Here is a 14861-nt window from a genome sequence, read left to right on the forward strand (position 1 = left end):
TACACAGCACGGATGGGTTTGAATGGAACCATCTGGAAAGCAAACTATGCAAAAGACCTTTGAGGCAAGGGCACAATCCATAACAAGCTAAATACAGGCTGCTGTAGAACTATTTTTGCAGAAATAAAAGCAGGTACTATTCCCAGTTGCGAATAAAAGAAAATTAGATACAGAAGGGTAAGAACGCTGCCTTGTCTGCCCTAGACTATTGTGCCTGTACCTAATTCATTTCCTACACAGTGCCAACCCCTCAAATTTAGGAAAGAGAAGACAAACACTGTCCATGACTGTCTAAGAGAGAAGGGCATGAGCACGGACCAAGCACAAAGGGAAATCAGCCTGGGAAGTGAGACTGTCTGTGGTTTCAAGAGGATGCTGCCCTGCCACCAAAAGCCCAGGCTACCCCACAACCTGCACAGATGATCATAAGCTCTTACTTTTTGTCAGAGTAGAGGAGTGCATAAACTTCTCGGTGCATTCCCTCTGGCCTCTTAAATGTCAATGTCTCTGAAGATTTCTTGGATTTTTTCTGAAACAAAAGAATTGCATTTTAGATTCAGAAGTAGCAATCCCAAGGAACATTAAACTACATAACCTGGTGCCCTGTGATGGTTTTCACTTTTATCTGGTTTTAGACACCTCAAATTTCTCCAGGAAAGTGCCTGTTCCTGGTGGAAGACACTGACAGACAAAATGTGCCCACTTTCAGTGATAGCACTCTCCAGTACTCAGACACTTCTTGTTGCTGATAACACACACTTAAATTCTAAGTTGAACACCTGGCTGTAATTTTCAGGGGCTGGTGCACTAACTGGTTTTTTTACTAGGTAAGCATGGTCCTCAGGTGAAGGTATTAATGCATTTAATTAAGTGATTCTCTACCTTTTAGAGAAGATAGTAAGAAATGTCTTCCCACCCTCTCTTAGTTTTTGTCACTTTGTTCCACAACAACTTCAGTTTTTACCAGTTGTGATCAAGTCCTTGCAGTAGCCCCACGTCAGAACTACCGGTATCACCTACAAAAGTAAACCCCCCGTTCCCAGCTCCGCTCTCCCATTTATACAGCAAGTAACTCTTTTTAACATAGTTTCTTCATACTAGGAATTCAGTGTAGACAACTCAATCTGGCCCCTAAAACCTTGTCAGAACTGATAGTTTCTAAGACACAGTCCACTTCATATCACATATACAAGTTTGTAAAGTAATCGGCTTTGGATTCAGGTAGATACAGTAACAGCCACATTAACAAGGTACACTTTATTTAAGTGGGCCAAGTTTACCGAGTAGTCCAGAGCATTTGGTCTAACTGTACCATCTTTATTACTACTAGCCATGTCACTGCTTTTAAGTACTTGTTTACCATATTGCTACCAACTTTTAAATCAGAATATTTTGCAGTACTAAAACTAACACTATATCATAAATTGTATTAAATCCATAGTCACCTTTATCAAGCAAATTCAAAATCCCATTAAAAAAATAATAATCTATCAGCTTGGACTACAACTACTTTCCATAAAACTTCATGACAGACATTCATTATATTGGCACCTTTTCACTCCTAATCAAACACCTTTCTCCTAACGTGTCCATCACTTTGCCCAGGAGCAATGTAAGGCCAACCAAGGCAGTTACCCGTGGGTCACCACACACCCTGTTTGAACACAGGCTTCTGGAATTCCCCCAAAGTTCCCAGATTTATTAAAAGTTAATATCAGCAGGCCAGAGATCAGCTCAGCCAGCTCTTTTAGGAGTTAAGAACAAATTACTTGGTCCTGCTGATTTAAATGTTTTTATGCCTAGTAATTTTTATTTTAACATTCTCAGTCACTAATGGACTGGAAAGTACTTCACGATTCTCGTGTGATTTAAAGATATCAATCTGTTTCTTTTTGTCATAGTTTAACCCCAGTCAGCAACTAAGCACCACGCAGCCACTCACTCACTTTCCCCCAACGCAGTGGGATGGGAGAGAGAATCAGAAGGAAAAAGGTAAAACTCATGGGTTGAGATAAGAACAGTTTAATAGAAGAGAAAGGAAGAAACTAATATGATGATGATGATAATAATAATAATAATAAAAGGATCAGAATATACAAAACAAGTGATGCACAATGCAATTACTCACCACTCGTCAACGAATGCCGACTTCCTTCCTGAGCAGAGATTTCCCCCCCCCCCCGCCCCAAGGCGAACTCCCATCAGTTTATATACTGGCCATGACATCACATGGTATGGAATACCTCTTTGGCCAGTTTGGGTCAGCTGTCCGGGCTGTGTCCCCTCCCAACTTCTTGTGCCCCTCCAGCCTTCTTGCTAGCTGGGCATGAGAAGCTGAAAAATCCTTGACTTAGTCTAAACATTACTTAGCAACAACTGAAAACATCAGTGTGTTATCAACATTCTTCTCATACTGAATCCAAAACATAACACTGTACTAGCTACTAGAAAGAAAATTAACTCTATCCCAGCCAAAACCAGGACACTTTTCTAATTGAGAATAGATCTATTTCCTGAGCAAGTGCTGTACTATTATTAGCAATTTTGCTCTCTCCACCCGATACCTTTGGTTTGATTTAGTTTCTGTACGGTGTAGAAATTCAGAATGTTTCATTCACAGCTGCAAATGGCCTCCTGCACTCCTATCCCAAAACCTCTCACTGCATATTACCTTCCTCTCTCTTTCCACTACTGTAAACTTGAGGAGAAACCCATCTTATTCTCTGCTGCAAAAAGAGAGACAGACAGCCACCAGTACTCCTTCAGCTCTCTGATAGCTAACAGACAAACGCATCTAAATCAAAGAACTCCCAACTCCAAACATTCAGCAGCATAACATTGCAGGCTGAATCCAGCCAACAAACTGCTCACCGGACATACTATTCACCAACACAGACGATAACTGGCGATTTTAACATTTCACCCTTTAAATTACTGAAACTCATCAGTTTTCCATTACACCAATTATACTATGTGTCTTATCCCCAGCAAGGCAGTCATGAAATCATTGTGCTTCTCTTCAGAGACAAATATTTCAGTGGGGGCAAAGACAGTCAGGAAGTACTTTCAGGAATGGGGTGGTTGCGTATGTTTGGTTTTGGTTTGGTGTTTTGTTGTTTGGGTTTTTTTAAAACAAATCCACAGGCTTTACTCCAAATCAGACCATCTCGGTACCAGACAGCTCCTGGGGATTTCACCTCCCCCAGCTCATTTCCAAGCACCTCCGCATCTCAAAACTACTCGTGAATCCATCTTCCCAACACCTTGCAAAGCATGGGACAGCCAAAAGCTTGCCCAAATTTAAAATACAGAAGGCAACAACATACTGTAGCATATTACAATACAGAACGCAGGACATTATGGCATACATCCTTAACAGAGCTCACCAACTTGCCCGCATTCCCACAGGCAACACATCCCAGTTCCCCAAACCCCAGCCACACACCTTCCTCACATGGGGACTGCTCCCATAGTCTGAAGACATTAAGCATTCAATCCAGTCAGATGGTTTTTCCTTCTAAAACATGTCTGTATTATATTATTTCCATGTGCTTGGGTGCTAGATGGTAAACACATCTCACACTTACTGCACATAACGGGAATTTTGGAGACAGCTAAAAATGTCCTGGGGCCAGGCTCAGCTCACCAGAACAGCACTTACACAGCTCCAGCTTAAATACCACACCAAATGCCACAGCACAGCTAACTAAGAATCCAGGAACCCAGGAGTGGGGCCCTGCAGGCATCTCCAGATACTCCTAGGAAGCCCCAAAATAAATGGACTATAGTAGGAACATGCTTTATCCTATTTTTTTTCCAGTATTCACCCCAGACGCCACAGGCAAGGTCAGTCAGTGCCTTGAAAACAAGCAGCGGCCCCTTAGAGCATCGCACTTCACCTTATCCGAGTTGATGATATCCTTTTTGTTGATGGTGCCCGTGTTCTCCGACTCTACGCCGCCCAGCTCCAGGATGTCCCGCACGTCTGCGCCCGTCGCCATCTCTCCGCCTGCCTGCTGGCCTTCTTCGCCGCTGGCCTGTCCGTCCCCTCCAGCTCTGGCGGGGTAGGGAAACCAGGGGGGCCAGGGTTAACGTCCACCTCCCGCGGGGGCTATCCCATACACGCACAAACACGCATATGTGTACCTATATATATGCACGCACACACATATATCTCCACGCATATAAATATATATACACACACATACACCTACATATACATACACACCCCCCGCAGCCGCCTCCCCATCCCCCCCAGGCCCAACAACGGGGCCTTGTACCCGGCCGGTCCCGGGGGCCACGCACGCCGAGCCCGCGGCCCGAAGCCCCGCGGCGGGGCCCCGGGAAGCCCGCCGGAGGACGGGCGGGACGAGGCGCCGCCGCGGGGACGCAGCAGCGCCGAGCCGAGCCGGTCCCGCGCTCACCCACCGGCGCCGGCTCCGCAGCCACCGGGACGGTGCGACCCACACAGGGACCCGGGCAGCGCCACTTCCGCTCCCGCCAAGAGGCGCCCGGAAGCGCCCGGAGCCCTTTGCGGGACGCACCACGGGAGGTGGTGGGGAGAGGTGGGGACGGCGGGTTCGCGTCCCGCTGCCGGCAAGTCGCGGCCGCCCCGGGCCCGGCGCTGCCTCCGCCGCAGCCTCGGCGGCAGCACCCGCACCCGCTCGGGGTCGACGTACCTCCTTCCCCGCTCAGGGCGGAGAGCGCGCTGCTAGGCGGGACTCGCTCCCGCGCCAGGAGGTGGCAGCACAGCCGTGCTCGGCCCGGGCCCCACGGGTGTCTCCGAGCCCGGCCCGCGGCTACCCCCCACCTCAGCCCGGCCCGCGGCCGGGGGTCGCGCCGTGTGCGGGAGAAGGGGGCTGCAGGGCCTTCCAGGGTGCTCCCACCCTCGCCCCCGGGTTGCCCGAGGCGACGAGGCAGGGGTTGCCCGTTCCCCTGGGGCCTTCGTGATGGGTCACTGGGGTCTGCTTCGGCCGGGGACACCGGGGCTGTGGGGGCTGCTTCGGCCACCCCCGCTGCCCAGCCCGGGACAGTCCCCTGCTCTCCCCGGGGGCCTTGGGGCTGACCCCAGTTCCCTGCAGAGCTCGTAAGGAGTTTTCGTGTCTCCTCGCTGGGTCCCGAGGCGCTCGCTCACAGCTGTCGCACCCTCCCACTCTCCCCGCCAGCCCGTGTCGGCCTTGCCAGCGGTGAGCCAGCCATGCCAGATGGCCGCCTGCCAGGGCAGGCGCTGCACGTTCGGGCTGCCCGTCCCAGCTTCGTTTTACAAAGCCTGTGCTCCTCGCCTTCACGCTTGGTGTGAAAACCCTCCCGAAGCGCTCCAGAGCTGCGGGGCTTACCTGAGGCTGCAGGCAGCCAGGAGTGAAAGTTTTATTAATGGGACTGTCCTGTTTCCTCTTCCCTGTGGGAGGAAAGAGAGGGGGGAATGGGGAAGGGGGAGGAAACAGCAGTGTGGGGCCAGGAAGGACTTCGAGAAATCACCTTCCCGCTGCATCAAGGCAGGAGCAAGGCTGCCTGGCAGAAGTTTGTCAGAAGCAGAAGGTTTCAACAAGGGGCGCAGAGATCCACAGGGATCTGCCAGCCACCTCAGATACCCCAGGAGAAGGGGTGTCCCTCAGGGGATCTCTTCTGCTGTGCAGCAGCCCTGAGATGAGCTGAACCCCGCTGTGCCGGGGCGACACCGGCATGCAGCCCCTCAACGCCAGCCAGGCCGTGCTGAGTTGCTGCTGTTCCCATCCAGCTGGCAATTCCTTCCCACAGGGACTGGCACAGGAGCCAGCCAGCACCAATGTGCCCCAGCGGGAGCTGGTAACAGCCCCAGAGTGTCATCTGTTTGTCACCCCTTATCTGAACCCTCCCACACTGCCAGGCATGGCTCTTAGCATCTTGGCCCTTCCTCCCACAAGGACAGAGCTGATCCCGAGTTTTCTCCTGTCCTGCCCATTTGCTCTCAGCTCTGCCATATCCGCCCAAGTCCTCCCCACCCCCTCAGCGCATGTGGCCATTCCTAATCATTTATAGCACCTTTCCTTGCTCTCTTGCCAGAGCTGGCCTGGAGGTGGGGTCCACGCTCCCCAAAGCGGGTCCGCAGAGGGAGACAGAGCTTTCCCAATGCTGCCTTCACAGTCTCACCCCTGCTCTGCCTGCCTGGCAAGCCTGGCACTGCTGCTCCAGAGAGAGCTTTGTAAGACCAGAGAAAGAGGACCTCTCTTTTTGCCCCTTGCTAGCGGGTCGTTCACAGTCTGTTCATGTTGTTAAAGAGCACTTATAGAAAACACAACCGGTCCCACAATAAAATCCAGAGACAAGTGGCCATTCAGCGTCCTTGGGTTTTGATAATATCCCCCACTTCTAGGCCTGACCTACTTAAGCCCAGCTTCCAGCCCTATCCCAGCAGGATTCAGCCCAAGCTTTGCCCCAGTGCAGGGTGATTAACTCGCTCCTCTTCAACAAAGTCCACAGCACATTTTGAGCTCCTCTCCCCAGGGTAGCAGCTTTTTCACCTCATGAAAGGTGGAGATTGTGGGCAGCTGGGTTGCATTGTTCACAGCTTGCCTCCCCCCCACCTCTGTGAGTGTGGGTGTCGCTGGGTCCCACCAGGAGCTGTATGGACCTGCAAGTGAAACACATGAGTTGGGTGCTTCTGCTAACCTGATCAGCAGTGGAGCAATTAGCACTGCCTTCAAAGGGACCCAGAGATACCGTTTCTGGGCAGCAGCCGCTGCATCCCAGAGCTTGCACAGCCTTCAAAAAGCAAAGGGGCACAGCTGGAGACCTCGGTCAGCCCGCAAACACCTGGTCCATCCTTGAGAGTCATGCACAGGAACACGTGCCCAGGTCTGTCACCTCCCCAGAGCACTGAGGTCCTGCCTTGCCAGGGCAAAAGGGAGAGCCCAGGGAATGGAGCGGGTCACAGTAAGACAGCAATGCCAGGGAGCTCAGTCCTGCACCCCAGGGCTTTGGTGGGGGGGACAGCAACAGCCAGCATCACTGTCCTGTCACTGCAACTCCATCACCTACCTCCTGCTGTCCTGCAGTCACAGGGTACCAAGCCTGGGCTACCTCACTGCCACCCAGCAGCTGGGGAAGGGATGTCCCCCCACATTTAGCCCTGGCAGGAAGGCAGTGCTGGCCCCCTCCAGGGTAGCTGCCTGCCCACCCCAGGGTCCTGGGGGAAGGATGTGCATGATGCCGTGAGGCTTCATGCCTCATGCCTTTTGCCCGTGCCTCGGCTGCCAGGCATGGCCAAAGGTGGCCCTGGGCCAGAGGTGTGCGTGCCTCCAGCCCAGGGCTTGAGGTGTGCGTGTCTCCCGGCCTGGCACCAGCGGAGGAGGACAAGTGCAAACACTGCGGCCAGTGGGGCGGGAGGAGGTTATCTGAGGCCCGGCAGTGGAAAAACTCTCAATGTGTGTCTAAGGCACGATAGTGCCAGGTGTGGGTCCAGGCAGGGTGAGCGAGCTGGGGAGTTATCACTTCCCCATGGGTTCAGGTGCCTAAAGCCAAATGTTTCCTAAGGGTGCGGTAATAGCCACAGCCCCGTTATCACGGCGCCTGGCCCACCCCAAGGGGCAGGGACCCAGGGGAAGTCTGGTGGACCTTCCCCTCATGGCAGGGATGGGACACTTCCGACTACCCCACTGGGAGGGGGGACACCAGCCCTGGGAGCATCCTTCAGCAGGGACACCTCAGCCCTGGGCACCCCAGCTCCCACCTCACATTGTGGTGAGGAAAGGACTATGTCAGCCCCTCGAAGCACCCCCAAACCATCCCTCCCACCCCAGAGCACCCAGGCTGCGTCCCACCTCTAGCACCCTCATCACCTCCCCAGCTCCGTCCTGTCCCTGTGCGCAGCAGCAACCGTGGTCGAGCCCTGGGCAAGGAGCCCCCCCAGACCTGCGACAGCCCTTCAACCCCACCGCCCCGCAGCCCTGGGCCAGCTCTGTGGGACCTGTTGGCTGCAACACAGGGGAATCCCCGTGAGCTGGGTCATCCAGAAACCCACCGGAGCTGCTCTTTCCCACCTCCCGCCCCCAGCTATGAAACCCCCAGGGCACCGCTCCTGCTGGCAGGTGACTGCACGGTGCCAGGCCACGCTGGGGCCATGACTCACTCCTCTGCTGGGAGGTGTTTCTCCATGCCTCGTTCCTTCCCTTCCCCGCTTGCCTCCCCACTGTGCTGGTTGGGCTGTACCCCAAAGCCACAGGGCTGCACCTTAAGGTTTGCAGGGGGGGCCAGGGTCCTCTGCATCACCCACCACAATGGCTCCCAGGAGCCTTTTTGCCAGGAGGTGGCCGAAGGGGGAAGGCCAGGCTGGTGGGGGGAGATATGGCCCAGAGCAAGGTCTGCATGCCTTCGTGTGGGCACAGCGGCACTGTGGCATTGCCCTGCCAGCCAGCTTTCCCTCTGCACCATCCCTGCAGCAGGCCAGCATGTGAGCCAGGACACCAGGACCTGCCCCAGGCTGTGCCAGCCACAGACCCAGGGGTTTTATATGGGTAAATCAGCATTTCAGGCACCAGCCTGGCTTCTCTGGACCATCTCCCCCTCTCCTCTCCGGCACAGCCATATCTCTTGCAAAGCAGGGTCCCACCCGGTCGACTGCTGTGTTTTGGGTCCCCTCATGCCCCTGCCAGGCCAGGGCAAAGGGCTTTCCAGCTGACCACAGGCACACAGACCGCAGGCAGGGATTGCACCCCAGTCCTGCCTTCCTCAGTGCTGCCAAGGGTGTTTTCTTGCTGCCCTCATCGCTTTGCAGAGCAGGTTTTGCTGGGGACAGGACTGGGCTCCCTCCTCCAATGGAGAGTGTGTCTTGGCCCAGGCAATTGGAAGAGGGTGTTTTTTATTAACAACAAATTAACTGTAATTGCCTTTTCCACTACAGCTGCTCCTCCCCCAGGTGAGGTTCCCAGCCATGCCAGTCCGTGCGACCGCCATGCCCCATCATGTGCCCGAAGGAGTGCCTTGCCCCAGGCCCAGGGGAGCAAACCTGGAGCAGCTCTGCCCAGAGAAGGAGCCAAAACGCCTTCCCCTGCTCTCGCCTCTGTGTAAGCCAGCAGCAGCAGAGCCGGACCTTGCTCCCGCCCTGGCACAGCGATGATGAAAGGCAAGGAAGAACTGGTTTGTGCTCTGATCTCAGAGCTGAACCTCAAAACAGCTGCGGACCGTCACTCCGGCTCCCAGGATGCTTAGGGAGGACAGGACAGCAGAGCCAGCCTTTCCAGTGGGACAGGATGGTTGGAGAAATTCATCGTTCCCCTGGAAATAAAAATAATAATCATAATAAAAACACAAAGCCAGAGATTACTTATACGCACACAAACACGCAGGCACGCACTCTCTCCCCATCTGGCTTTGCCAGCCTGACTCATCGCTAATTCAAACAGCCCACACCTTTCCCTCTCCCTCTCCCTCCATGTGACGTTTTGAACAAGTCTCCAGGGAAGAGGCAGCAGTTTTGCTCCAGCCACCCTGCCAGTGTTGGACCCTCACCCTTGGGTACCGGGTGTCCCAGGAGCGAGACACCCCCGGTACCCCATCACAGGTCACTTGTGTCCCAGCATAGTCACCCCACCCAGGCACCTCTCAGAAAGTGGGGCAAGCAGAGGGTGGAGGCAGCTGTGGAAAGGACAAGTGATTGAGCCTGGTGGATCTGTGACACCTGTGGATGCAGTCCCATGGTCCCATGCCTGGGCCTGCAGGCAGGACATGATGTCCCAAGCTGCTGCCACCACCCTGCCTGGAGAGACCCATGCTTTTGTACCTGCTCAGGGCAGACCCCAAGGCTGCATGCTGGCCCCAGGACTCTGAGCCACCCCTCAAGGGGACATCAGCCCCACTCTGCCATTCCCATCCCTTTTTCCAGCTCCACTCTCTGCAGCTGCAAGCAGGAAAACAGGGAAGGAGCAGGATCAGCCCAGCCCACATTGGCAGCACAGCCACATCCCATTTCCATTTGCGGGGCAAGGAGCCCAAGGGCATCCCCCCAGCCCTGGCCAGCCACCTGAGGCTGTGGCAGGGAGCACAGGAGGAGGAAGCCACCACCACCACCACAGGCCAGTGCACCGCACAGCCCATACGGCGTGCTCCCTGTGCTGCCAGCATGGTGTCAGGTCCAGACAAGTCCCAGCCTTCAGAGGGATGCGTGCATCACGGGTAATCAGCCGTGGGAGGGAGGGATGGAGCCAGACCTGCTTGCTGAGCTCGGGACCTGCCAGCACGCTTGTGCTGAGTCACCACCTATTAACGCAGGGAAACCTCAGCACCTGAACCTCGCCAAGCTGCTGGGCCACCCCCCAGGAGGGCAGCAGGGACAGCACACAGGATCTAACAGCTACCAGTGACCTCCTGGTTGTGACCACAAGGCTGGTGCTGCAGAGCTCCCACTGCAGGGGCCAGTGGGACAGGACCGCTTAGGAAGAAGCCGGGACCAGCGAGTCTCCCAGTACGGTTTCGGCTGCCATTCCCCTCGGGGATGACTCACCGCAGGACCAGTCACGCCATCCCAGTGCTGCAATTGCCCCATCTGCAGATTAGGGAAACTGAGGCACAGGGAAGTGGGGTGACTCAAGAGCTGTTGCACAGGAGATGCTGCTCGGATGCCGAGGCTTGGGCGTTCCCCATCGATCCTCCACAGCTAACTTAAGCAGAAATGAACATCGATGTAAATATTTACTGACAAGCAAGCCCAGCCTCACCCTCTCCTCTTAGAAGAAAGCTTTAAAGTAAACTCTCCTGGCTCTTTCATGTTTACGTCTTGTTTATTTATTATACAGCAGATCACAATATTTCAACAGTTTGCATATAAAGAAAAGTAACATTTCGGAGTGCGAGAGACCTAACGTGCCCAAGCAGAGAAATGTTAATTAACAATATACACAGACGGGAACAGTGCACTTCCCAAAGCCGAGACTCATCTGTGTTCCCAGCTGGAAGAAAAAAAATATATTAAAAAACAGAAACATTATATATTACTGCTTTGTTTAATTTACAACTTGCTTTGCAGAAGCTGCACATAAAAAGACTCATTTTCTTTTGAGTTTTCTCTTTTTTTCCCTCTACGAAAGTTTCAAGTATAGCAGAGACCTGGGCATTCATAGCTGGACTCACTGTCCTTTACACACTAAATTTAAAAAAAAGCAGCATGGGGAAGGCAGCTGCAGCAGTACCTGGTGTCATCCTGAGGGGAAGAACAAGACAAATGAAAGCAGACGAGAGCCAGGAGAGCCATTTTAGGCTCCTGAGCGGAAAACTGTGGGAACGGCCAGGACCGGACTGCCCAGCGGGGTCCCAAGCTGGCAACGGGAGCATCCCCGCTCCGTGTGCAAGGTGATGCTGCGCTGCCAACCCCTGCCAACCTTTATAGCCACAAGACAAGGTCAGGTCCTACCCTTGCCCCATCCACTCTGGGCTTTTGGGTCAGGTTTGTTCTGATGGCCACAACCGAGAAGACCAGCAACCCATTTCCCAGCACCACGACCCACGTACCCAGTGGGCACATGTCTCCGGCTGAAGCCTGGCCAGAGTCAGCCACCACAGTCCCTGGAGCCAGGGGGGTGCCAGGATTTGCAGGGAGGTCAAGCTGATACCAAATACAAGCTCTGGGGACAGATCCCTGTTGCACCAGCCCTCCCCCCCCCCCCCACTCACCAGGTACCTGGCTGGGGGGGACCCTCCAGGCACAGGGAGCTGAAGACACTTCTTGCAGCTTTGCTCCCCATCTACGCCCCAAAGCAGCCCTTCCCCACACTCGGCTGGGCCCAGCTCTCACAGCGGGGGCAGGAGGAGAAAACTAGTTATCATCTACAAGCGAAGAGGGCTGAGAGGCCGGGCTGTTCCCCATCGCCATCCCCAACCCAACGCTATTTACACTGTGAGCTGGCTCCGGGGACATCGAGTCCGGCCGCAGCCCACTGCTCACATGTGCCGCTTCATGTGGAGGGCGAGGTGGTCGGAGCGGGAGAAAGCCCGCTCGCAGAGGTGGCACTGGAAGGGCCGGTGCCCTGTGTGCTTGCGGTAGTGACGGGTCAGCTCGTCGGAGCGGGCAAATTTCCAGCCACAGCCTTCCCAGGTGCAGTGGTAAGGCTTCTCACCTGTGGAGGAGAGGGAGTGTCAGTGGGCTTGGAGGTCCCCATCCTCCCTACACCTTCAGCCTTGTGCTCCCCCACCCAACACCCCTCTTTCTGAGAGGGATCCCTGACCCCCACCCTTAGGAGAAGGGAGCTCTGCAGTGTACTTGCCACCCCCTGCGCACCTCTGCCTCCCCCACTTTTCCTTTTGTCCCCCACCTTCCTCCCCTGCCCCATGTGCTCCGCTGTCCATGTGCTCTGCACTGGGGTCATCATTTGGGCACCCCTGCAGCACCCTTCCATGTGCCCCTGCCCCACTTCAAAGTGTGGGTGCTCCCCTGCTCGTCCCTGCTGGGGGGCTGCAACATGTGCCCTGTCCCATCTCTGCCGGGGGGGGGGGGGTCTCCCCATACACGCCCATCAGTCTCCCCACTCTGTTCGGCCTCAGCCCATGTGAGGGACTTCTCCATGTGTCCCCAAGGCCCTGCCTCTTTAGGCACCCCGGGCCCCGAGGCCAACAAGCAGGGGTGTCACAGGGGTGGTCTCGGTGTGTGCCCTGGTCCCGGTGTGCCCCTGCCCAGCCCCCACCACGGGGGTCCTTCTGAGCACTCCCAGGGGCATCCCCGCTGCACCCTGCCCCACACGCAGGACCCCTCCGTGCAGCCCCATGCCGGCTGCAGGGTCTCTCCGGGTGCCCCCGCCCAGCCCCCCCACAGGGACCCTCGGTTACACCCCCGGACTGACGGGGGTCTTCTCCATCCATGCACACCCGGTGCCGCTCCACACCCCCTGCCGGCAACCACGCTAAAGCAGGCTCGCGGGTCTCACCGTGCGCCCCGGCCCCCCCCACCCGGGACCCTCTGCGCAGCCGGCCGCCCCCCCACCCCCCGAGGCGCCCTTACCCGTGTGGGTCCGCATGTGCGCCTTGAGGTGGGAGCTCTTGGTGTAGGTCTTGCCGCAGCCCGGGTATTCACAGTTGTGCGTGGCCGTCCGCTTGCGCGCCCACGAGCGGCGGCCGCGCTTGGGCTTGCAGTCCTCGGGGGGGGCCCCGGCCGGGAAGTACTCCAGCACCGGCGAGTTGGGCGGCGTGACCAGCAGCCCGGGCAGCCCCGCCGGGCCCGGCCCCGGCCCCTTCAGGGGCTCCCTGAAAACACTAAAGTGTCCATGAAACTGCGGCGGCGGCGGCTGGGGGGCGAAGTGGGGCGCGTAGCGGTGCGGGGCCACGGCGTAGTGGGGCGGCAGGTCGGCCAGGAGGTGGGGGTCGGCGCCGGGCAGCGGCTCCTCGGGGGGCCCCAGGCGGCCGTGGGCGAAGCCCGGGTAGGGCAGCGGCGGCCCCGGCACCGGTCCCGGCCCGGGACCCGGCGCCACGCGTGGCTTGTGCTCGCCGCCGCCCGGCCCCAGGTACTCGGCGGCGGCGGGCAGCCCCAGCATGCAGGCGCGCTCCTCCGGCGGCTCCTTCTTGATGCGGGGCCCGAAGGGCTGCGCGGGGTCCAGGGGCAGCGGGCGGGCCAGGGCCGGGTGCAGGGGCGGGTGGTGATGGGGGTGGTGGGGGCCGCCGGGCACCCGCAGCTCCGTGTACTCCCTCCGTTGCAGGTCGCAGGGGCCGGGCAGGTCCGGGGTGAGCAGCTCGGCCACGTAGCTGTGGCCCTGGCCCTCGGGGTAAGGCGCCGGGAACTTGCCCGGCGTGGGGTAGGAGCCGTCGCTGTCGTAGGTGGTGCCGCAGCTCTCGGGGGTCTCGGGCAGGGGGTAGTTGGGGCCGGGGCCGGGCGGCCCCTGCCCGCCGCTGCTGGTGTGCGCTAGGATGAAGTCCAAGTCCACGAACTTGCCCAGGTCGTCCTCCTCCCGCTTGACGGCGGCGGCGCCGTCCTGCTGCAGCATCCTCTGCGGGGAAGAGGGGCGTCAGCACCGGCGGGGCGACGGCTGCGGCGCCCGTCGCTCGGGCACCGCGGTCCGCGCCTCCCGCTCGGGGCGGCGGCTCCCCCCAACCCGTCCGACGGGTCGGCACCGCGCCGGCTGCGCCGCCCCCGGGGCGCCCTCCGACGGCGGAAGGGGGGGCCACCCCCCCCCCAGCCCAGCCGGGCTGAGCCCCAGCTCGGGACGCTCTGCCCCGTAACCCCCTCGCCGCCCCCTCCCCGGTCCCCGGCGCTTACGTGGAGCATGTCGGCGGGCCGCTCCTCCAGCGGCAGCAGGTTGGCGAAAGTGGAGATGGAGGGCAGGGTGCTCTCGTCCACGGCCACCGCCATGGCGGGCCGGGCGGGAGAACCGGGGCCGGGGCGGGCTGGGGGAGCGCGGTGCGCGGAGCCCGGCACCGCTCCGCTCCCCGCGGCGGCGGCGGCAACGCTGCCTCTGCACCGCCCCGCGCCCCTAAGCTGTTAACAGCATGGCTGCGCCCCTATTGGCCCGGCCTACATTGATATTCACCGCCGCCGCTTTCCATTGGCTTTCCTGTCGCCCGAGCCACGCCCCCGTCCCTGGCACCGCCCCGGAGGGCGGGGTCGCCGGCCGCCCCTGCCCCGACGGCGCTCCGCCGCCTGCCCGCGCGGCCGGGGCGGCGTGGCGGGGGTCCCCGCGCCCTGCCCCACGCCGGGAGAAGGGGCAGGGGGACCGGTGTGAGTCGCAAAGCCCACAGTCCCTCCTGCCCGTCCCCACGACGTGAGTGGGGCAGCGGTGCCCTGAGGCCTTACCCCACGCTGCGAGCGGGGAACAGGGCTGTAGTTCGCAGAGCCGGGGGTCTGCCGGTAGCCTGCCCCGAGTGGGGCAGGGGCAACGGCCGGGTCGCATGTCAGATTGTGTGAACGC

General features: G+C 58.2%; 2 protein-coding genes across 5 annotated transcripts in view; both read right to left on the reverse strand.

Annotated features, from left to right (window-relative positions):
- Positions 1 to 4488, reverse strand: part of DMAP1 (DNA methyltransferase 1 associated protein 1) — a 35935-nt gene extending 31447 nt beyond the window's left edge. The window contains exons 1-3 of one of the 3 annotated variants that reach the window (XM_049808802.1): positions 4429 to 4488; positions 3900 to 4056; positions 438 to 529 (exon numbers count right to left, since the gene is read on the reverse strand). In XM_049808802.1, the coding sequence (XP_049664759.1) occupies positions 438 to 529; positions 3900 to 4001 (194 nt within the window). In that variant the 5' untranslated portion in view covers positions 4002 to 4056; positions 4429 to 4488. Of the gene's footprint in view, positions 1 to 437; positions 530 to 3899; positions 4228 to 4424 lie in introns of those variants that run through there. The other 2 variants (XM_049808803.1, XM_049808804.1) reach the window with 2 other exon arrangements.
- A 4406-nt stretch (positions 4489 to 8894) lies between these two features.
- LOC126042124 (Krueppel-like factor 2) lies at positions 8895 to 14382 on the reverse strand. 2 transcript variants are annotated; one of them, XR_007507064.1, is made up of 4 exons: positions 14213 to 14382; positions 12965 to 13943; positions 9758 to 12086; positions 8898 to 9252 (listed from the first exon to the last, which is right to left on the reverse strand). XR_007507064.1 is itself a non-coding variant. In XM_049808805.1 (3 exons), exons 1-3 carry the CDS (start codon positions 14303 to 14305, stop codon positions 11911 to 11913), a joined length of 1248 nt encoding a protein of 415 aa, XP_049664762.1. In that variant the 5' UTR covers positions 14306 to 14382; the 3' UTR covers positions 8895 to 11910. The 2 variants fall into 2 exon arrangements, 1 of the variants encoding a protein (XP_049664762.1); XM_049808805.1 differs by having other exon boundaries at positions 8895 to 12086.
- Between the last annotated feature and the right edge of the window lie 479 nt (positions 14383 to 14861).

This window comes from Accipiter gentilis, chromosome 8, assembly GCF_929443795.1.
Source record: "Accipiter gentilis chromosome 8, bAccGen1.1, whole genome shotgun sequence".
NCBI classification, from domain to species: domain Eukaryota; kingdom Metazoa; phylum Chordata; class Aves; order Accipitriformes; family Accipitridae; genus Astur; species Astur gentilis.

What these genes read in the sequence shown, in the direction of transcription:
- LOC126042124 (XM_049808805.1), bottom strand. Translation starts at nt 14,305, where the DNA reads ATGGCGGTGGCCGTGGACGAGAGCACCCTGCCCTCCATCTCCACTTTC. An exon ending in GGCCCGCCGACATGCTCCAC is followed by an intron (nt 13,944 to 14,212) that starts GTAAGCGCCGGG and finishes TCTTCCCCGCAG; the next exon opens with AGGATGCTGCAGCAGGACGG. An exon ending in GCACATGCGGACCCACACGG is followed by an intron (nt 12,087 to 12,964) that starts GTAAGGGCGCCT and finishes TCTCCTCCACAG; the next exon opens with GTGAGAAGCCTTACCACTGC.